The sequence below is a fragment of the Puma concolor genome, chromosome B1 (assembly GCF_028749965.1).
Source record: "Puma concolor isolate L17-30 chromosome B1, mPumCon1.1.hap2, whole genome shotgun sequence".
NCBI lineage: Eukaryota > Metazoa > Chordata > Mammalia > Carnivora > Felidae > Puma > Puma concolor.
Window position 1 is genome coordinate 66,853,480 of NC_141670.1, and position 24,278 is coordinate 66,877,757.

At 34.3% G+C, this 24,278-nt stretch overlaps 1 protein-coding gene across 6 annotated transcripts in view; it reads left to right on the forward strand.

The window, feature by feature from the left end:
• FSTL5 (follistatin like 5) overlaps positions 1 to 24,278 on the forward strand; it is a 780,922-nt gene that overhangs the window by 252,621 nt on the left and 504,023 nt on the right. For all 6 annotated transcript variants that reach the window (XM_086703952.1, XM_086703953.1, XM_086703951.1 and 3 more), the window contains exon 4: positions 23,764 to 24,012. In XM_086703952.1, the coding sequence (XP_086560078.1) occupies positions 23,764 to 24,012 (249 nt within the window). The remainder of the gene's footprint in view (positions 1 to 23,763; positions 24,013 to 24,278) is intronic.

Sequence of the window (24,278 nt, forward strand, 5' to 3'; positions counted from 1 at the left end):
TGACCTGGGTGGATCAATTTTAGGGAACTCTCGATAGTAAGTTACAGATTTATCAGAGAAGAGTCTTTGAATCACCTGCTTCAGAGTTATGCCTATGACTGCCAATATTCTTGCACAGTGCTAGGATTGAATGCACTGCAGGGAGAGAACTTTTCACTGCATTCAATATTCAGTATTCTTAAAATTCCATATAGTTTTTGTCTTGAGTGAATTAACTTTCAGACTTCTACCAAGGTTGTTCAGTGGAGAGAATCTAGTAATTTAGCAATTTCTCCAATAATTTTCAGCAGGGCTCTGTATTTTAAAATCACTGCCAGGGTGCCTGGATGGCTCAGTCGGTTAAGCATACAACTTCAGCTCAGGTCATAATCTTCTGGTTCGTGGGTTTGAGCCCTGGGTAGGGCTCTGTGCTGACAGCTCAGAACCTGGTGCCTGCTTCGGATTCTGTGTCTCCCTCTCTCTGAGTCTCCCCCACTCATGCTCTCTCTCTCTCTCTCTCTCAAGAATAAACAAACATTAAAAAAATCACTTCCACTCTCACTTTCTGAGAGACACTTGGTGCTGCTAGTTTTCTGGGGAATCTGTGCAGTAAATAAGGTTTTTCAACTTTACCAACATAGTGTTCATATTCAGTTTCCCTGGAGTCACTAAGTCAGCTCCCACCTATTTATATTCTTTCAGACTTCTAATATTTTTTGTTGTCTTTCTTCCAGTTCTCCTTATCCTTGTATATATCTTTTAAAATAATTTCTTTTTGGTGGTTTTGAAGGGCTTAAGTAGGGAGCATAATGATGTTCATATGTCCAATATGCCATAGTAAACTAGAAGTGCACTAAAGAAGAAAATATATGTGTGGTGGTGTATATGTACATACACATACTTAGATTATGTATTTTGCACATTTGTGTGAAATATATGTAAAAGAAGCTTCATTGTTTTCTTAATTTCTGCAATTCCCCAATGTAACCACTGTTAAGGAACTTTATCTGTATTTCATTAAACGAAAATCTATACTGGGTAATAGTTTCTAGTTTTTGTTTGTTTGTTTAAGAAAATGTTCAGAGGAGGGTCTTTAAGTCTACACATTTTCATAAGATTATTTGTGAAGGAAGTAAAGGTTTATCCTATTGCTTGTTATCAAGACCATTGAGTAACCTAGAGAAAAGTCTGTTAATTGGGCCTGAATGGATGAAAGTTGAATAGAAGGAAACTGATATAGGACAAAAAAGACTGAGTATCAAAAGCAACAGATCTGTGCAAAGGGAGAGGCAGAATGTGACACCCAACAGTTTGAGAAAAACCCTCATATTCTCTATAAAAGTTCAGTGAAACCAAGATGCCCAACCCCTAAATACTTCTTACTGGTGATTGAAGAGATAGCTCTGACTATGTAGCCCTAGATGTCAATCAGAAGTATCATAACAGAGATGCATTCAACGACCACAAATGTCAGAGAGAACATCTGGTAAGCAGATGGATATGACACAGTGTAGGATTGCCTTTTTTTGGAAACATGTCATGAGATGGTTGGACTCACCTTCCTGAGGAAAGACAGAGAGTTTTGCACCATTGATGCTGTGTACCCTAGAACAGAGAATAAATTGGAAACAAAGATTCTCTGGGAATCAAAATTTATAGTAATAAGTGGTCTCCAAAGTTTTCTGTTCCTAGTATCTTGATGTTCACATTTTTCTTTTTACCAACACTTTACAAATGCCTTGCCAAACTTGAGCTCTTGTGTCAATAAAATCATTAAGTAGGAATTTGAGATGTTTTCTCATTTCCACTACTTGGTAAGTTGACAATGTGGACAGGAAATCTTCTACAATAGAAGAAATGTAGTCATGAGATCCAAAGTTAAATTACTGGCCACGTTGTCGTTGAAGAACATTTTCTGTAATACTATCAATATGGTACCATGCTATTGAATCATCAAGAGTTAAGTAGAGTGTGTGAACTAACCTGAGAGCTTGTCAATTATTGTTCCAATGAGTATCAAATAGCACATAAGCTTTGGATTATGACTCTTTGAAAAGTGAAAATTTCAATATAAAATTTTCAACTTTGAAAATTTGAAAATTGCCTACATTTGGGTTTATGCATTAGAATGAACAATACTAACAACAATAACAATAATAACAACAGCAGCAATAATATTGTTGTTCATAATAGTTAATAGTAATATAGTTATTAATAAACAGCTACTATCTTAAGGATGTTAATTTATAATAAGTCTGTGAAATCTGTTTTATTACCATCTCCGTTTTTCAGATGAGAAAACTAAAGTAAAAAGACACAAAGAGAATTTTCTTTTTTTTTAACGTTTATTTATTTATTTATTTATTTTTTAAATTTATTTTTGGGACAGAGAGAGACAGAGCATGAACGGGGGAGGGGCAGAGAGAGAGGGAGACACAGAATCGGAAACAGGCTCCAGGCTCTGAGCCATCAGCCCAGAGCCTGACGCGGGGCTCGAACTCACAGACCGTGAGATCGTGACCTGGCTGAAGTCGGACGCTTAACCGACTGCGCCACCCAGGCGCCCCCTACAAAGAGAATTTTCAAGATTACACAACCAGTTACTGATGGAGCCAGGTTTCAAACCCTGACAGTGCGCGCGCGCGCGCGCGCGCACACACACACACACACACACACACACACACACACACACACACACATATATGACTTTTAATACCAAGTCTTTTATGACTAAAGGTGAAGGTAATCTCAGTCCTTGTGAAAAAAATTTCTGAAGTCCAAGTTGCTCTACTTCCAAACTCCCTTCTATGTTTTTTTTCTTACAAAGCATTCACTCATATTATCACTTATCATTTTATATAGATGGCTGTCAAATTCAGATTCCTAGACTTTCCACTAAGCTCATATTTTACATTTCCAATTGCCTATTATAAATATGTTCTATATATTCGACCAGAAATATAAAAATCAGCTGGCACAAAATCCAGGCAAAATAATGTAATGGTTAATATTTAAAATACATGGTTTGAAGCCTGGGGCCATCGCTGATCAAGTGTGTGACCTAGGACATGATAAGTAAACATTTTGGGCCAGTTTCTATTTTATTTGTAAAACAGAAAGCAAAAACTTAATTCATAGGTTACAAATACCAAGAAAAGGAAAAATAATTAGGAAAATGCTTTAGTCAGTATTCATAAAATATAGTTATCAGAAAGGAAACTTGTTTTGGAGGTAATTCTCTACTTCAGAGCTACCACTCTAAGAACTAACTACCTAGGAAAAACTTTATTTCTGCCTTTAAAAAAATTTAATGTTTTTATTTACTTTTGAGAGAGAGAAAGAGACAGAAGGCAAGCAGGGGAGGGACAGAAAGAGGGAGACAGAATCCGAGGAAGGATTCAGGCTCTGAGCACAGAGCCTGACACGGGGCTCCAACTCACAAACCGTGAGATCATGCCCTGAATAGAAGTTGGATGTTTAACTGACTGAGGCACCCAGGCGCTCCTATGTTGCTGCTTTTTATATAATTTTTGAAAATATGTGATAAGTACTTAAAAATAAATAGTTTAAAAGAGATATCATAGGTTCTAGTGTTTTCCTTTATTGGGACAATAATAAAACATTTAGGAAATCATCGCTCTGAACCTATTTGTAAGGGTCATATAAAAATGATACAAGAGCCAAGTTTTATAGAACATAACATATTCTTTCTTGTCTTCCCATGCTTTTCCTTTTCCAACCAATTTCCACCTGTCAAATTCGTAGCCAAATTTTAAAAATCTTTGATCAAATATGACTTCTGTTAGGAAGATTTTGTTATTACTTTCCCTTAAAATAAATCTCTTACTCCAAACCTTCATATAATTTTGTATCTACCATGCGACAAGTTGTTTTTTTTCTTTATAATATATTTACATCTTAACTACTTCATATTCCTATTAAAACGTAAGGTCCTTTGGAGCCTAAACACAAATGACATATATTTCAGTCTACTTTTCAGTACTTAGGTGATTACCTTTTTGTAGTGAGTTCCAGAACATAACCTGTACATCCAAGAAAGAGGAGATAGACAGAGGAAAGAAACAAGGATGGTCACCAAGTTATAAACACCATAAAATATCATTCCAGTGGGATCATGTGGCCATGGAGCCTGAAAAGCATAATGAGAGAGAAACCCTTGGAAAAGAGCATCAGTGCTAGATATGTTGGCAGGGTAGGGAGAGTGAGGTGCCAGATCATGAAATAATTCTAAATTTACACCAATTCTGCCATATTTGTCTGCCAGCAGTGTAAAATGGAAAAATGATAATATTATCCAAGCAAATTGTACATGATATAAAGGTGTATAGAGATTATCATGTGACTATGGAAATTAAAACATTTATAAAAAGATAAATATTTCTTTATGTATTGTAGAGATTATATTTTGTTATATAAATTGTAGAGAGTTTATCAGCAGTTTAAAAGTAAGCAAAATCCAGTGATGGGGAGAACACCACAATCAAAATATTTGGAAGGCTACGGAAACAACTATCTAGTAAAATTAATAAAATAATCTTTAAAAATAACTAAAAAAGCATTTGTTTTGGTCAAACGATGAACTAAAATATTTATTTTATTTTGTGGAAAAATGAGATTGCAAATATGTAGAAGTCATAAATGTGGAATAAGTTGAAAACTTTTAGAACGTTTAAAATAATACAGTGGTATGAAGCAAAACAACAATAACAAACAAACAACAACAACAAAACAAAAATAGAATGTAGAGCTACAGAATAAATTAGTAAGACCAAACCTAGAAGTCACAATGGAACATAGGCTACATAAGATTTTAAATACAAATATATAAAGGTAAAGTTGGTCTCATAGAATGCATTTGGAAGTTTTACCCTTTTTGAGATAATTACCCTGTGAAGCCCTGAATTTTTGTTTTTTGGAAGTTTTTTGATTATTGATTCTATTTCTTTGCTGGTCAGTCTGTTCAAGTATTCTATTTCTTCCTGTTTTAATTTTGATAGTTTATATGTTTCTAGGAATTTATCCATTTCTTCCAGTTTGACCACTTGTTGGCATATAATTTTTCATAAATATTCTTTCATAATTGTTTATATTTCTGTGGTATTGGTTCTTATTTCTCCTCTCTCATTTATTTTTTTTTTATTTGGGTTCTTTCTCTTTTCTTTTTGGCTAGAGGTCTATCAATTTTGTTAATTTTTTTTCAAAGAAATATGTCCTGGTTTCATTGATCTGTTCTATTGCTTTATTTTTATAGTTCTATACCATCTATTTCTGCTCTCATCTTTATCATTCCCTTCCTTCTGCTGGCTTTAGTCTTTGTTGTTCTTTTTCTAGCATTTTTAGGTACAATGCTAGGTTGTTTATTTGATACTTTTCTTGTTTCTTGAGGTAGGCCTATATTGCTATATACCATGAGATATCACTTTACACCTGTCAGAATGGCTAGAATTAACAATACAAGAAATAACAGGTGTTGGTGAAGATGTGGAGAAGAAACCCTCTTTCACTGTTGGTGGGAATGCAGTCTGGTGTGTCCATTTTGGAAAAATGTATGGAGGTTCCTCAAAAAGTTAAAAATGTAAGTTCCCTATCATCCAGTAATCACACTACTGGGTATTTATCCACAAACTACAAAAACATTAATTTAAAGGGATACATGAACCCCTATGTTTATTGCCACACTATTTACAATAGCCAAATTGTGGAAACAGCCCATGTGTCTGTCAATAGATGAATTGCACTACTAGGTATTTATGCAAAGAATACAAAATTACTAATTCAAAGGGATACATGCACCTGATGTTTATAGCAACATTATCTATAATAGCCAAATTGTGAAAAGATCCCAAATATCCATTGACTGATGAATGGATAAAGAAAAAGGGGCATATATATATATATATATATATATATATATATATATTACTCAGACATAAAAAAGAATGAAATATTGTCATCTGCAACAACATGGATAGAACTAGAAAATACTATGCTAAGTGAAATAAGTCAGTCAGAGAAAGACAAATATCGTATGATTTTACTCATATGTGGAATTTAAGAAACAAAACAAATAAGCTATGGGGAGAAAAGCAACAGAGAGGGAGGCAAACCAATAAACAGATTCTATTTAACTATAGAGAACAAACTGGTGGTTACCAGAGGGGAGGTTGTTGGGGGGATGGGTTAAATAGGTGATGGGGATTAAGGAGGACACTGTTGTGATGAGCACTGGATGTTCTATGGAAGTGTTGAATCACTATATTATACACCTGAAACTAATATTACACTGTATTTTAATAATTGGAATTAAAATAAGAACTTCAAAAAAATAACTAAGATTTTAAAAACAAATATATTAAAAGTTCTAATATGACATTCATTTCATTGTTAGGATAATTAGCTTTAATATATGCAAATTATATTTCTGCTACATACAGCTTAATTTTCTGACTCATGTGAAAGCCACATAAGTATTAGAACTTATCAATATAATGGAGATAATAAACAGTAACTTAAAAAATAAAAGAAGACAACAGCTTGGCAATTTTACATCTAAAAACGTCTCCTGTTATCTGGGTGAATAGAAGGAGAATTTTTCTAATTTTCCATATGTCAAAGAAACATAATGGATTGTCATTTCAGCTGACAAGAGTATGTTAGACTTAATTCCATGACTATAAGTGATGTTAAAGTAGTAAAGCAATTTACCAGGCAAGAATTCAGAAAACTACCTTATTTTCCCTACCTGTACCCGCTTGCAATACTTTCTTTTGAGTTGCTTCTGGTTTTCATCCATTCAAATCCTTCCATCATGTTCTCCCCATTAGTATAGTGGTGAATTTCCCTGCCTGTCAAATCTTTCCACCACACTTGACAAGTAGAACCATTACTCTTGATAGTAATAATCATCATCATCTTACTTTCCCATTCTTCTATGTGAGATGAGTGAGTTTGATGAAAAATAACACAATGTTGTAAATTCATGCAATTAAAGCTATTCGGATTCCAGCCTAAATTGTGTCATTTTCATCCACAACCAATTATTTATTGTGCTTACTGTTATTATTATTCAAGTATATTGAGACTAAGAATTTCTTCAACCACTTACAAAGCTGTTGACAAAATTATATTTATTTATAACTACTCTTAGACTCTTTATTTATGTTCAATGTTTCTCTTTTTGCCTCCTCTCTTTATGACTGATATTATATTGCTCCATATTGATTTTCTAATAGATGTCCTTGTTCTGACTCACATTATTTTTATGTGGGCCAGGGTGGTAGCTTCCTACCTGGTGTTTATTTTCTATCTTCCATATAGATTCATCCTTAAAACTATCACTGCTTCTACTGCCACAGTAACACATCCTTAACATAACCTTCAGGGCTGCTATTATAATCCTGTCTCTAATTTGGGCACCACATCCTCTAACAATCTCAACTATAATCTTTGCCTTTTGGTAACATTAAATCATCTTGTGCATATATTCACACCTTGTTCAAAGTCTCCTTTTATGATTCTTTTCTTTACATGGCTAATTCCCATACAGTGCTGGTCTTTTCTCCTCTAATATGGCTTCCATAACCCTACAGGGCTGAGTTATATGTCCTTACATTATAAAGCGGTGACATAACACTTTTGAGGTAGTATTCTATTATTTTCTCCTTGACATTTGTCCAATTCAATCAGTGGATTGAACCCATGTCTGTTACCTCTGAGAAGTGAAGTGTGTGAACAGCCTAAAATGCCTATTTTTATTCCAAACACCTAAGTCATGGGAATTGAGGGATTATGAGGATAAACAAAGATTTTTGGAGAATTGGATATGTATTAGATTTAAACCACAGTTGGTGGCGGGAAAAAGTAGGTGGTTAAAGGAAATAAGGTATGAGAGTAGAGAAGGTGCTTTATGTCTTATGTTGTTTGTTATTGTCTTATGTGTTGTTGTCTTATGTGCATAGAAATTTGAGTGACCATGGGAATAGGAAATAAAGTTGTAAAATAACAAACTGTGTGTTCTGAACCTAAGGTCAAATGAATTGATCTCTTATGCCTTACTATTTCAGAAAATTCACCCTTACATTGACTTACCCTCAAGGAGGAAAACAAAAACCTCAAAAATGACTGAGATTGAGGTTTTATAATTAATCGTGGAAGTATAGTGTCTTAGAGTGGTGATGAGTTGACTCAGGAAGTAAAGGCTCTTCTTTGCAAATAGTGGATGATCAAGTTTTGTTGGTGTTGGGGAAGGTTGTGTACTTTGGAAAGAGGAGATATATAAGAACTCTTTGGACTTTAATTTTTTTCCAAATTTATATTGTAGTAAAAAAAATATGAAACTACCTTTCCAAACATTTTTAGTGTGCAGCCCAGTGGCGTGAGGTACACTGATATTATTGTGCAAACATTACCACTGGTTTTCAGAGCTCTCCACATCTCTTTTCATCTTGCAGAACTGAAACTCTTTTTTTTTTAGTTTTTCACTTTTTTGTTTTTTTTTTTTAATTTTATTTTTTATTTTTTAAATTTACATCCAAATTAGTTAGCATATAGTGCAACATGATTTCAGATTCTTTAGTGCCCCTTACCCATTTAGCCCATCCCCTCTCCCACAGCCCCTCCAGTAACCCTCAGTTTGTTCTCCATATTTATGAGTCTTTTCTGTTTTGTCCCCCTCCCTTTTTTATATTATTTTTGTTTCCCTTTCTTTATGTTCATCTGTTTTGTCTCTTAAAGTCCTCATATGAGTGAAGTCATATGATTTTTGTCTTTCTCTGACTGACTAGTTTCACTTGGCATAGTACCCTCCAGTTCCATCCACGTAGTTGCAAGTGGCAAGATTTAATTCATTTTGATTGCCAAGTGATACTCCATTGTATATATATACCACATCTTCTTTATCCATTCATACATCGATGGACATTTGGCTCTTTCAGTACTTTGGTTATTGTCGATAGTTCTGCTATAAACATGTGGATGCATGTGTCCCTTTGAAACAGCACACCTGTATCCTGTGGATAAATGCCTAATAGTACAATTGCTGGATCATAGGGTCGTTCTATTTTTTAGTTTTTTGAGGAACCTTCATACTGTTCTCCAGAGTGGCTGCACCAGCTTGCATTCCCACCAACAATGCAAAAGAGATCCTGTTTCTCCGTATCCTCACCAACATCTGTTGTTGCCTGAGTTGTTAATGTGAGCCGTTCTGACAGGTATAAGGTGGTATCTCACTGTGGTTTTTATTTATATTTCCCTGATGATGAGTGATGTTGAGCATTTTTTCATGTGTCGGTTGGCCATCTGTGTGTCTTCCTTGGAGAAGTGTCTATTCATGTCTTTTGCCCATTCTTCACTGGATTATTTGTTTTTTGGGTGTCGAGTTTGATCAGTTCTTTATAGATTTTGGATACTAACCCTTTATCTGATATGTCATTTGCAAATATCTTCTCCCATTCTGTCAGTTGCCTTTTAGTTTTGCTGATTGTTTGCTTCACTGTGCATAAGGTTTTTATTTTGATGAAATCCCAGTAGTTCATTTTTGCTTTTGTTTCCCTTGCCTCCAGACACATGTTGAGTAAGAAGTTGCTGCGGCCAAGATCAAAAAGGTTTTTGCTTGCTTTCTCCCCGAGAATTTTGACAGCTTCCTGTCTTACATTAAGGTCTTTCATCCATTTTGAGTTTGTTTTTGTGTATGATGTAAGAGAGTGGTCCAGGTTCATTCTTTTGCATGTCGCTGTCCAGTTTTCCCCGCACCACTTGCTGAAGAGACTGTCTTTATTCCATTGGATATTCTCTCCTGCTTTGTCAAAGATTAGTTGGCCATACATTTGTGGGTCCATTTCTGGGTTCTCTATTCTGTTCCATTGATCTGAGTGTCTTTTCTTGTGCCAGTACCATACTGTCTTGATGATTACAACTTTGTAGTATAGCTTGAAGTCTGGGAATGTGATGCCTCCTGCTTTGTTTTTCTTTTTCAAGATTGCTTTGGCTATTCAGGGTCTTTTCTGGTTCCATACAAATTTTAGGATTATTTGGTCTAGCTCTGTGAAGAATGCTGGTGTTATTTTGATAGGGATTGCATTGAATATGTATATTACTTTGGGTAGTATCGACATTTTAACAACATTTGTACTTCCTATCCAGGAGCATGGAATCTTTTTCCATTTTTTTGTGTGTCTTCTTCAATTTCTTTCATGAGCTTTCTATACTTTTCATTGTATAGATTTTTCACCATTTTGGTTAAATTTATTCCTAGGTATTTTATGGTTTTTTTGTGCAACTATAAATGGGATGGATTCCTTGATTTCTCTTTTTGTCTCTTCATTGTTGGTGTATAAGAATGCAACCGATGTCTGTGCATTGATTTTATTCTGCAACTTTGCTGAATTCATGAATCAATTCTAGCAGGTTTTCGGTGGAATCTTTAGGGTTTCCCATATAGAGTATCATGTCATCTGCGAAGAGTGAAAATTTGACCTCCTCCTGGCCGATTTGGATGCCTTTTATTTCTTTGTGTTGTCTGATTGCAGAGGCTAAGACTTCCAATACTATGCTGAAGAACAGTGGGAAAGGTGGACATCCCTGTTTTGTTCCTGACGTTAGGGGGAAAGCTCTCAGTTTTTCCCCATTGAGGATGATATTAGCATTGGGTCTTTCATATATGGCCTTTATGATCTTGAGATATGCTCCTTCTATCCCTACTTTCTTGAGGGTTTTCATCAAGAAAGGATGCTGTATTTTGTCAAATGCTTTCTCTGCATCTATTGAGAGGATCATATGGTTCTTGTCCTTTCTTTTATTAACGTGATGAATCACGTTAATTGTTTTGCGGATATTGAACCAGCCCTGCCTCACAGGTGTAAATCTCATTTGGTTATGGTGAATAATTTTTTTAATGTATTATTGGATCCGGTTGGCTAATATCTTGTTGAGGATTTTTGAATACATGTTCATCAGGGAAATTGGTCTACAGTTCTTTTAGTGGGGTCTCTGTCTGGTTTTGTAATCAAGGTAATGCTGGCTTCATAACAAGCGTTTGGAAGTTTTCCTTCCATTTCATTTTTTGAAATAGCTTGAAGAGAGTACATGTTAACTCTTCCTTAAATGTTTGGTAGCATTCCCCTGGAAAGCCATATGGCCCTGGACTCTTGTTTTTTGGCAGATTTTTGATCACTAATTAGATTTCCTTACTGATTATGGGTTTGTTCAAATTTTCTATATCTTCCTGTTCAGTTTTGGTAGTGTATATGTTTCTAGGAATTTGTCCATTTCTTCCAGATTACCCATTTTATTGGCATGTAATTGCTCATAATATTCTCTTATTATTGTTTTTATTTCTGTTGTGTTGGTTGTGATCTCTCCTCTTTCATTCTTGATTTTATTTATTTAGTCCTTTCCTTTTTCTTCTTTCAATCTATTTTGTTAATCTTTCAAAGAACCAGCTTTTGGTTTCATTAATCTGTTCTACAGTTTTTTTTGTTTGTTTGTTTTGATAGCATTAATTTCTGCTCTAATCTTTATTATTTCCTGTCTTTTGCTGGTTTTGGGTCTTATTTGCTGTTCTTTTTCCAGCTCCTTAAGGCATAAGGTTAGGTTGTGTATCTGACATCTTTCTTCCTTCTGTAGGAAGGCCTGGATTGCTATATACTTTCCTCTTATGACCACCTTTGCTGTGTCCCAGAGGTTTTGGGTTATGGTGTTATCATTTTCATTGGCTCCCATATACTTGTTAATTTCCTCTTTAACTTCTTGGTTAGCCCATTCATTCTTTAGGAGGATGTTCTTCAGTCTACAAGTATTTGTTACCTTTCTAAATTTTTTCTTGTTGTTGATTTCAAGTTTCATAGCATTGTGGTCTGAAACTATGCATGGTATAATCTTGATCTTTTTGTACTTCTTAGGGTTAATTTGTGTCCCAGTATATGGTCTATTCTGGAGAACGTTCCATGTGCACTTGAGAAGAATGTATATTCTGCTGCTTTAGGATGAAATGTTCTGAATATATCTGTTAAGTCCATCTGGTCCAGTGTGTCATTGAAAGCCATTGTTTCCTTGTTGATTTTTTTGATTAGATGATCTGTCCATTGCTGTGAGTGGGGTGTTGAAGTCTCCTACTATTGAGGTATTACTATCAATGAGTTTCTTTATGTTTATGATTAATTGATTTATATATTTGGGTGCTGCCACATTTGGCGCATAAACATTTACAATTGTTAGGTCTTCTTGGTCTATAGACTCCTTGATTATGATATAATGCCCTTCTGCATCTCTTGATACAGTCTTTATTTTAAAGTCTAGATTGTCTGATATAAGTATGGCTACTCCGGCTTTCTTTTGTTGACCATTAGTATGATACACACACACACACACACACACACACACACACATATATATATTTTCTCCCTTCAGAGGATCCCCCTTAAAATTTCTTAAAATTTCTTGCAGGGCTGGTTTAGTGGTCACAAACTCCTTTCCTTTTTGTTTGTCTGGCAAACTTTGTATCTCTTCTATTTTGAATGACAGCCTTGCTGGATAAAGAATTCTTGGCTGCATATTTTTCTGATTCAGCATACTGAATATATCCCACCACTCTCTTTTGGACTACCAAGTTTCTGTAGATATGCGACAAACCTGATCTGTCTTCCCTTGTAGATTAGGGACTTTTTTTCCCTTGCTGCTTTCATGATTCCCTCCTTGCATGAGTACTTTGTTAATTTGTCTATGATATGCCTTGTTGATGGTTGGTTTTTGTTGAATCTAATGGGGGTCTTCTGTGCTTCCTGGATTTTGATGTCTGTGTCTTTCCCCAGGTTAATGAAAAGTTTTCTGCTATGATTTGCTCACATAACCCTTCTACCCCTATTTCTCTCTCTTCCTCTTCTGGGACCCCTATGATTCTGATGTTCCTTTTTAATGAGTCACTAATTTCTCTAATTCTTAAAATGTGCTCTTTTGCCTTCATCTCCCTCTTTTCTTCTGCTTCATTATTCTCTATAAGTTTGTCCTCTAATCACCGATTCTGTGTTCTGCCCCTTCCATCCTTGCCGCCACTGCATCCATCTGTGTTTGCAGCTCAGTTATCACATTTTTACTTTCATTCTGGCTACTTTTTACCTCTTTTATCTCTGCAAAAAGGGATTCTAATCTATTTTCCACTCCAGCTAGTATTCTTATTATCGTGATTCTAAATTCTGGTTTAGACATCTTGCTTGTATCTGTGTTGGTTAAATCCCTGGCTGTCGTTTCTTCATGCTGTCTTTTGGGGTGAATTCCTTCATATTGTCATTTTGATGGGAGAAAAGGAATTAATGAGGTAGAAAAATTGAAATTGAAAAAAAGGTTAAAATTTAAAACATATTAAAATTAAAAAATTAAAAACACACACACAAAAATCGAATAGATGATGCTAGAGCCTAGGTGTGTTTTGCTCTGGGTGTTGAAAGTGGTTTGACAGATTAGAGAAAAAAAAGGGGGGGGGGAGAAAAAAAAGGAAATCATTTGAGAATTTGAAAAAATGAATACACTGATGTAGACTAAAATAAGATGATGGGGGTAAAATAGAATTTGAAAAACTATACACAAAAGTAAATAATACAGTAGAAAAAATTAAAGAAAAATATTTTTAATAAAATTAAAAATAAATATGAAGTTTTTCATTTTCTGTATTTAATAAAAAAGAAAAGAAAAAAGATAAAAAGAAAGAAAAGAAAAAAAGAAAAAAATCATTTGAAAATTTGAAAAAGTGAGTACACTGTAGTAGACTAAAATAAAATGATGGAAGTAAAATAGAATTTGAAAAAATTTACATAACAGCAAAAATTATAGTAATAAAAGTTAAATTAAAATATTTTAATAGAAATTGAAAGTAAAAATGAAGTTTTTCTCTTTCTGCATTCAAGAAAATGAAAAGAAATGAAAAAGAGAAGAAAAGAAAAAAGAAAAAAGGAAATTGTTTGAAAATTGGAAAAGGTGATTACACTGAAGTAGACTAATATAAAATGATGGAAGTAAAGTAGAATTTGAAAAAATTTACACAAACGTAAAAAATATAGTAATTAAAATTAAGAAAAGATATTTTTAATAAAAATTGAAAATAAAAATGAATTTTTTCTCTTTCTGTATTCAAGAAAAAGAAAAGAATTGTAAAAGAGAAAAAGGAAAAAGAACAAAAAAAGAAAGAAAGTTGAATAGATGAACCTGCTAACAGATTGAAGTAGGACTGAAATTGCTTTGTTTTGCCCTAGAAGTCAGTCTATGTAGCTCTTTATAGTCCATAAATTAAGCTGGCAGTGAGACTTGTGTTCTTGAAGAGAGAATTTGGCCCAGTTGGGCAGGGCTCAGTGTAACAGCTCCGCTCTCCATTAGATGGCGCTGCTAGCCTACTGGGGGTGAATTGTCGTGGGGCTTGTAGGTGCATAGGAGCATGCGCGGGAGCGATGAAACTAGCCACCCAGCTACCCAGTGTTTTCCAGGATCAGCAATCACACACCCGTCCTCCATCTTCAGCTCTCATCCACTCTTTGCTTCTTCACTCTCCGTGACCAGGCCCCAGGCATTACCTGTCTCCCAAGTTTTGTCTTAGATGTGGCTGTTTTCCCCGGCCCCTTATTTCTGAAGGACTGCGGCTTTGACCCATTCTGCCCCTGTTTGGGAGGGTCTCACCAAGCAATGGTCAAATGTCAGCTGCACCCAGGTATGCCCGCTGGACCCTGTTGTTGCTGGTTCCCCAAGACTGCAGCCAGGTGCCAGCCCGTCCCAGAAAATGTTAGCGAGACAGTGTAGCAGCAGCAGCAGCAGCAGCAGCAGCAGGGATTATGGAAAATCACAACACACATCTGGCACCAGGCTTCACCCTTAACGACCTTGACCCAGCACCAGCGAATGTGGCCACTTTCTGGGGTCTGCTGGGACCAGGTGGCTTCAACAGTCTCTACCAAATGTCTTTCCAGCAGTGGAGCCGCTTTTCCCCGTGTGGCCTGAGAACCTCCCGGACCTCACTCTTTTCCTGGGGATTCACCTTTCCCACCACAGCACCGCCAGGTATTGAGCTGTGGAGTTGCAGCCTTTGCACTCCCCTTGTTTACAGTCTTAATGGAATTTAAACCCTCTCCTTTCTCCTTTCTCCCTTTTTAGTTTAGTCCCTGCAGCTGTTTCCAATTTTCTACTTTCTCTCCAGCTGCTTTTGGGGAGGGGTGATTTTCCCATATTCTCCCCCACTCCCCAGTCTCCATCCTCTCTCTACCCACAAAAGTGGTTCCCTACCTTTTGCAGCTTCTTGCTCCCAAGTTCAGCTCTTCATGCTGTGTACCTGCTGAAGTCTGTGGTTCAGGTTGTGCAGATTGTTGTGTTAATACTCCAATCAGTTTTCTAGGTTTGTAGGATGGTTTAGTGTTGGTCTGGCTGTATTTCTTGGATGCAAGACACACAAAAAACTTCCATGCTGTTCCACCATCTTAGCTCCTCTCTAGCAGAACTGAAACTCTTACCCATTAAACAGGAACTACCCATTCTCCCTCCCCCAGCCCCTGTCAAACTACCATCCTACTTTATGTCTTTATGATTTTGACATCTCTAAGAAACTCATAACTAGAATCATATTGTCGTTGTCTTCTTATGATTGGCTTAACTGACTCTGTATTTCCTACAGAATTTTGCTATGAACCAAAAAATACTCAAAAAATAAGTCTATTAATTAAAAATATAAAATCAAGGAATTAAAAACACTATATAAAAACAATACTTTTTCAATGGTAAGGGAGCATATCAAAATAATTTATTGAAGTGGATTTTAAAATTGAAAACTTTTTTCACTAGGAAAAGTGTTGGGTTGTTTCATTGTCAGTTTTTTGCTTGTTTTAAATTTTATTTAAATTCTAATTAATTCACATGTAGTGTAATATTGGTTTCAGGACTAGAATTTAACGATTCATCACTTACATTTAACAACCAGTGCTCAACACAACAAGTACCCTCCTTTGTACCCATAAAACTGAAACTTTTTTTTTTTAATTTTTTTTTTCAACGTTTATTTATTTTTGGGACAGAGAGAGACAGAGCATGAACGGGGTAGGAGCAGAGAGAGAGGGAGACACAGAAGTGGAAACAGGCTCCAGGCTCTGAGCCATCAGCCCAGAGCCTGATGCGGGGCTCAAACTCACGGACCGCGAGATCGTGACCTGGCTGAAGTCGGACGCTTAACCGACTGTGCCACCCAGGCGCCCCTGAAACTTTTAAATTCTAAAAGCAATGTTCCTCTTCTAGCAGCCATTTATGATTACAGTAAGTACAGAAATTGTTGTCTTCATTTCTTCCTCAATTCTCTATTAGTCATGTTGTTGGTCTGACTCCAGCAATCAGCATTACAATGAACCTGAAGATTGCCTACCCAAATCTACCCTTCCATTACAATGTTTGATCTTCAGTTTAAAATTTTTATTTTGCTATTTAATATTCTTTATCATTGTGTGAAAATATCTACATTACTTGAGAATAATCTATCTACTGCTTTAAGTTTTTATGTAAATAGGAAGTTAGATATTTTTTATGATTTGGGTTTATTCCAAAGCCTGAAATATTTTAAGTATCACAGATGATTTAACATATGTCTTTAGTCTCCTTACATAGACTTCTATAAAATACTTTTATTTTAGTCTTTAATTGATTTATTTTCTTATTTATTATAAGGGTCAAAATCATTCATAGAGAACAGTAGCCACTAGTTACTAAGCAAAAGGATTACTTTTTTTCTTTTAATATAACTCATAACTCATAATCTTCACAGAACTAAAATATTTAAAAATAATTTTTTTTCTTTTTAATAATCACTGTCATATTTTAAAAAAGTTTTAAATACCATATGCTCACCTATGATCTATCCACCTATCAGTTTATCAATTTATCTATTTACTGATATGTCTATAATGTCATTGCATTTCTAGCTACTAATAGCAAGTATTAGCAAGTGAGATTTCTTTGGCTTCCAACCATTTCTGTGATCTAAATAAATCACACAGATGATGAAAGTATTTTTATCTGGTAAAGTGTATAACCACAAGTACTACTCTAAGTTCTCAGTAGGATTGAAATATTAAGTTGATAGAGAAATCTTGGCTCCTAGTTGTTATTTGGAAAAGATAAAATTAAGGAGTAGGATAAATTTTGGTGTACTTCGTGATCAAGGTCTCTAGTTGAGGTTGGAAAGAGTTTTGAGCGTGTATCTTGGGCTCTTTCAGTGTTCTGCTATTGGAATTATACTGCAGTTGAGAACTTCAAAGAAGTAACTATTAGCATATTAGCTAGTGATCTCAAATTATATAACTTCTCATAATGACACATGAAAAACTATCTGTGTTGGCAAAAATTTCCTTGAGTTAAACAGGGACTATAATTTGGATGGTTGCAATTTAACTGAATTCCTGGCTTTTTATTGTACTTATCTTTTTTTTTTTTCATATTTACTTCTTTTAAAATAAATCTGAATGCAGAATTACATGAAAGTGCTTACAGAAGTCCAATGGGATGTTTAAAATAAGATGGGGAAGAAGGTTCCAAATTCACTGAACTACTGTTAGGTGGTCATTCAAACTGTCTTTCAGTAGTGGCACCCTGGGCAAACTATCAATCAGGTAGCCTTGTTTTCACCAACTTCACAAAGTAGCAGCAGGAAATACATATCCTAATCATTAAAGGTCATGAAAAGATCGTAACTGTGCTCAATCTTCTGCAGGCATTAGAATATTTACTTGAACTGCTACTTGCCATGAAGTTAGTGAGGACCGAATGTGTTTTATTCATTTACAGTGTGAAATTGTATTTTGCATTTACTGAAGAGTTTTGCAATTTTTCTTTATGTGGTAACAAAATGTCACTAAAGTATTATACTTATTTATAAATCAAAATATGTAATTAGATAAATTTAGGGTTTTTTTTCTTTCTTTTTTATTTTTCTTTCTTTATTTTTCTTTATTTTTTTTTTTTTGCGGGAGAGGGGAATTCTTATGTAGTGGATACTATTTAAAATTTTTAGGTATATTATTTAGAAAAACACACCTCAACACTCCCATAAATACACTTCTAATGAACATAATAAAAGCTAGAGTTGTCAAAAGCTGTTCTTTATTCATTCCAGTGATATTAAGTCCATGCCAAATTGATCATAAATGATAATTATTAATAATAATAACTACATCTGTCATACTCTAAGCCAAGTACATGCAATGCATTATCTCATAGAGGATATCTCTATGCTATGCTCTCATAGGCTCAATCATATTATCCTATGCTTATTATTATTATCCTCATTTTATTTATTCATTTAAATAGTACTTACAGAGTTTCTTCTATTTTTTAGTTAGACAAGGAAATTGATACTCACCAATTTTAACTAATTGCCCAGAAATTTCACTGGTAGTGACAGTTGGAATGTAAATTAAAGGACTGATTTTAGGCCCATTGTTGTAATTATTAACATGATATAGAAATAGAATATATCATCACAAAATCTTAGAAAGGAGAAATTAGAAAACCTACATTAAAAATAATTTTGCATTTGGGGCACCTGGGTGGCTCAGTCAGTTGAAGCATCTGACGTGGGCTCAGGTCACAGTCTCGTGGTTTGTGGGTTTGAGCCCTGCATTGGGCTCTGTGCTGACAGCTCGGAGCCTGGAGCCTGCTTCAGATTCTGTCTCTTCCTCTCTGCTCCTATCCTGCTTGTACTCGCCTCTCTCTCAAAAATAAACATTAAAAAACTTTTTAAACAATAATAATTTTACATTTTGTATGTCTGACGCTATTTCTAGAGTATGAAAATATTTAAACTAGAAAATATTGAGTATGTGATTGTTTAATGCAGGTGAAGTTTAAATATTAAACATTCTAGACAAAGCTTATTAATATATTTATTGGATATTAGCTTTTATTAAAATTATGTTTTGCCAAGCATTCTTAAATGAAGAGATTGGATAAGAGTAAATCTGAACATAATTTATCAGTTCCCTTTTATTTTACCATTTGAATATCAGACCTAAAGACATTACAGCCTAGATGAGGTCAGACTAATATGTAATGGAAAAGCAAAGACTGTAATCCTGTTCAATTCCAAAATCTGTTTTTTTTTGTTTGTTTGTTTAACAAATCAAAGTTAACGTGATACTTATATTTGGTACTTTAGCATTATACATTTTTATGAGACAATTAACACCTCAAATAACTTGGCACTCTAAATTGATTATGTTTATATTCCATTGGAATCATTAGAAGTAGTTAGCTCATCACAATCTTTTACCTCCGTCTGCTGTTTCTGTTTTCAATCCAGTATCTGTTTATTCCATACCGTGCCTAATCCTAGAGCAGCTTTCTGAACTCCGAATCCATTTGTAGGACATAACCTCAACTGTGACGTGATACATTGCTTGTGAGGTCTTACCTGTTATTATCCATCTCACTCTCCAAGTTGTGCCCCTCCAACTTTCCTTCCCTACTGGGGCACACTCAAATCCTGCCTTATGCCCTTTGTGAGCCACTACAAAAAGTGTCAATGACGATTCTTTACATCTGTCCTATAGCAACTAACATAGCACCTTACAAATAAAAATAAGTACATTATATTAAAGTTTATTTCAATTTAGATTCATTCTATATTAAGAATGAATATAGAATATAGAATATACAATTTGGTAAATTGTATATTATATATGTAATCACTTAAAGAGGATTGCATCATGATTGAGAACTGAAGAAAAAATTTTTAGAATTCTATGGAATTATTTTGCTTTATAACTTGGTGTCTTTTATCTTTAAAGATCTCATCTTTGTTTCAAGTCTTTTGAGGAGTTTTTATACTGCTCTGAAGGCATAGAAATTATAAAATGATGTACTTGTTAAACATACAGCACTTTTTTGGGGAACAAATGTTACTTTATCAAGTTATGAGACAGCAGGATATAAGTTCTTGATTAAAATTCATTTAGTGTGTCATCTGCCTGAATGTACTTAAAAGAAATCTTTGACATGTTGATCAGATTAAATTGATTTAATCTCAGCTGAAACTTAAGTTCAGTGTTAGTCATGGATAATTACTGTCAGAAAGGATATGTTCTAGCTATTCATTTACATAATATGAGCTTTCTTTTGGATTGCATATGAATTAATTAAATTTCCTTTAATTGTAGCAACTACATGCAACATGCAGCTTCTGACTAGTTCATTAACTTCTAGAAAATGGCCAATATCCTAATATAAATCTCTAAAGTAGAGTATAGGCTTTGAGACAGAAAAAAAAATAAAAAGAAGAGAAAATCTGGGAAAGCAATTCATCAGATATACCAGAAATGACTTCATTTTTAGCAGAGCATTCCTCGCTAAAAAGAAAACTACTGATTCAGTTAGCCAACTCATTTTGTGACTAAAGTGTAAAATAATCAGACTCTCTTAATAAACATTAAACTCATTCTTTGATAGCAAAAACATGAAATATCCTCTTGAAAAATCTTAAACTATTTGATAGCAATAAAACTATTTAGAATTAGTAAGATAGTAAGAACACAAAGAAAATAATATAAGGTGTAAAATTATACAAAATGCAAGTATGTGAGTCAGATTCCTGGCACTCACATTTTGGACTCTGTCAACATTAGATCAACAATTGGCATAAATACTGGCATAAGGATGAGGAAAAAAAGATTTTCCAAATTCAAATCAGTCATTACTGTAGAGTTACAGTTGACATAATTTTGGACTTTTTAAAAAAAATGTATTGCATTGAACATTAAAAAGCAGTAATACAAACATAGGAAAATTTGCCCAGCATTATATCCACCTAGTTAATAAATTGTTTATTTTACTTTATGTTTTCTTAGTTTTTTCTAAGTTTCTTAGCTTCTTCTTAGTTTCTAAATTTCTTAGTTTCTTCTTACATTATTTTATATGTTTTTATTGGTACCATATACTTCTCATCTTTCCCACTTAAGAGCATTGTTTGTTTACCTAGTCTTTCCCTTTGTGTTATATTTATTTTAAATATAAAGTAGGATTTCAATAAATCAAAGACCCTAAAGTATATCTCAGAAACAACAGTACCATCATCACATAGGAACTTGGAAATATAAATTTGGGGCTACACATAGCCCAGATCTACTGAATCAGAACTCTTAAGTGGATTGGAGGTAGAACTGATCTTTTAACAACTCCTCTAGGCCATTTTAATGCATGCCAAACTTCAGAAACTACCACATTAAATGTATTTTACAAAATTTAACAAAATATTTCAGTGAGGTATCATATAAAATAACACATCAGGAAGGTTTGTTAAATAAATTATATTATCTTTTTATTTATTTTTCTTATTTTTTATAAGTTTATAGACTGCATTCTCAACAACTGGAATATATTATCAAAGGGTTCAAATATTTAAAAATTGTTTTCAAGAAAATTTGTTCCTGTATTAAATTAAATACAGTTTAAATTAACTGCTATCAAAAGCCATACCTTAAAAAATACAGTTGATAGTATTGGTCTTTTTTGTTTGTAATATTATGTTTGCTATACTCCATTTGGAAATACATGCATATGTATTGAAATAAAAGTACAGCATAGGGTTCATTTAAAAGCAAATAAAATCGATTTTTAAAATACTTTTTATTTTTATATATCTGCCTTATGAAAATTAGTCCCTAAAAATATAGTATTAATAAAAATAACCAGCAATTAAATGAATTTTTATATATGCCAAACATTTTAATTTTAATAATCCTATGAGGATATATTATCTCTATTTTACAGATGAAGAAACTGATTTACAGACGTGTTAGGTACTCACCCAAGGTCCTGAAGGTTGTAACTAGTGGGGTTATGGCTTAAACTCTGTATAAGAATATATGTTCCTTATCATTATGATGTCATCATGTGAAGAGACATACTATTTATTTATTTATTTATTTATTTATTTATTTATTATTTATTTTAGAGAGAGAGAGTATGTGCATGTGTGTATGCACATGGGTGAACAGGGGAGGGGAAGAGAGAGGGAGAAACAGAATCTTTTTTTAAAATTTTTTAAAGTTTACTTTCATTTATTTTTTAATGTTTATTTGTTTTTGAGGGAGAGAGAGAGAGAGAGAGAGAGAGAGACAGGCAGAGTGTGTGTGAGCAGGCAAGGGGCAGAAAGAGAGGGAGGCACAGAATCCACAGCTGAGCCGTCAGTACAGAGCCCAATGCAGAGCTCAAATTCACAGATCACAAGATCATGACCTGAGATGAAGCTGGATGCTCAATGGACTGAGCCACCCAGGTGCCCCTTAATTTTTTTCTTAATGTTTATTTATTTTGAGAGAAAGACAGAGTGCGATCAGGGGAGGGACAGAGAGAAATCTGAAGCAGGCTCCAGGCCTGAGCTGTCAGCACAGAGCCTGTCAGGAGGCTCACAAACTGTGAATACATGACCTGAGCCCAAGTTGGACACCCCACTGACTGAGCCACTGAGGCACACCAGGAGAGACAGAATCTTAAGTAGGTTCCATATTCAGTGCAGAGCCTGACAGGGCACTCAATACCATGACACTGGGACATGGCCTGAGCTGAGATCAAGAGTTGGACATTTAACTGACTGAGCCACCCAGGTGCCCTGGAGCAATGGTTTTAAATCAACAAGTTGAAAATATACACTATATGTCTAATAAAATTAGTGTTATTTATTACTTCACAAATTTTTTCTTTTTTTGCAATATATAGGTGTCATTGATTGTTTTATATATATATATATATATATATATATATACATACATATATATACACACATATATATGCACACACACATATATTCACATGCACACATATATCTCTGTGTGTATCTCTCTCTGAATATATATATGCATGTATGTATACATATATATTCATGTATTTTATATATATATATATATATATATATATATTCATATTAAGTTTACTGACAATTTTCACTTTCCAGTCAGATAAAGTCCAGTCAGATAAAAAAGAAAAGCCAGATCTGCCTATGAAAGTGCAGGGATTATAGGTGATTAGTTTGGTTTTAGTACAAGGCTGTTGGATCCATCTTTTCTTTTCTGATGCCAATGGAGACTGTTAAACTGAATAAGTAACAAGAAAATTGAATTATTCATGATTTGTTCATTTAGTCAAGAAATGTATTAGTGATTGTCAAGTGGCAAAGGTCAAAACAAGAAAGGAGTAGCTATAAGAACCCATCATGTATTTTATACATACATGTCATTTCTCCTAGTCATTTCTCCATGTCATTCTCCTGTCATTTCTCCAGGATTCTATTAATGTAAAAGTTGAATTTATTAAACATTTACTCTATGACAGGAAAGTAATTCCTGTGGATTATTTACATGTAATATTTTGTAAAACTTTAGGAGGTGGTCTATACTATTACCATCATATGACAGATGGGACAACTTGGCACAAAAACGTAATTTATCCAAAGACATACAGCTAATAAATGGTAGACTTAGGATTTGAACTCAGGCAATTTAATTTTGGGGATCATGTTTTTAAGGACCACAGTACTCACTGGAGAGATGGAAGAGAGCTACAAGCACATGGGGAGAAGTGGGGAGCAATGTTGAGAGTATTTTCAAAAGTTAGTCTCCCTGTCTAATACAAGTCTCTTTTCCACTGAGAACAACAACTGAACCCTGCTTATACTGCATTTCTCTTAGAATTTTTTTATTTCACACTTTGACATGCCACATTTAGACAAATGAATACAAATGACTTTTTCTTTATCTTCAGGATTCCTGATTCAGGATGTCCCTTTGGGGTCTTGTGAAAATAAATACTGTGGTTTGGGAAGGCACTGTGTCATCGGCAGAGAGACAGGGCAAGCAGAATGTGCCTGTATGGACCTTTGCAAACGTCACTACAAACCTGTGTGTGGATCTGATGGGCAATTTTACGAAAACCACTGCGAAGTGCATAGAGCTGCTTGCCTGAAAAAGCAAAAGATTACCATTGTTCACAATGAAGACTGCTTCTTTAAAGGTAAATACAGGGTGGACCTAAAGTGTCACCTTCTATTTCTTTCGTCTTCTCAACTACTGCCTTTAAACTTCAAGTTTAACCTCTAACACAATTTTATATCAGGAAATATTTAAAAGTGGAAAGGAAAAGATTGTGAGTTTAATCACACCAATAAACAGTAAGTATATAGAAATTTACATGGATACAATTCTGAATCTCAATTATGAGTACAAAGTTGGCCAAAATCTGACTCAAATTTAATATAGCTTACAGCATTGCACCATATG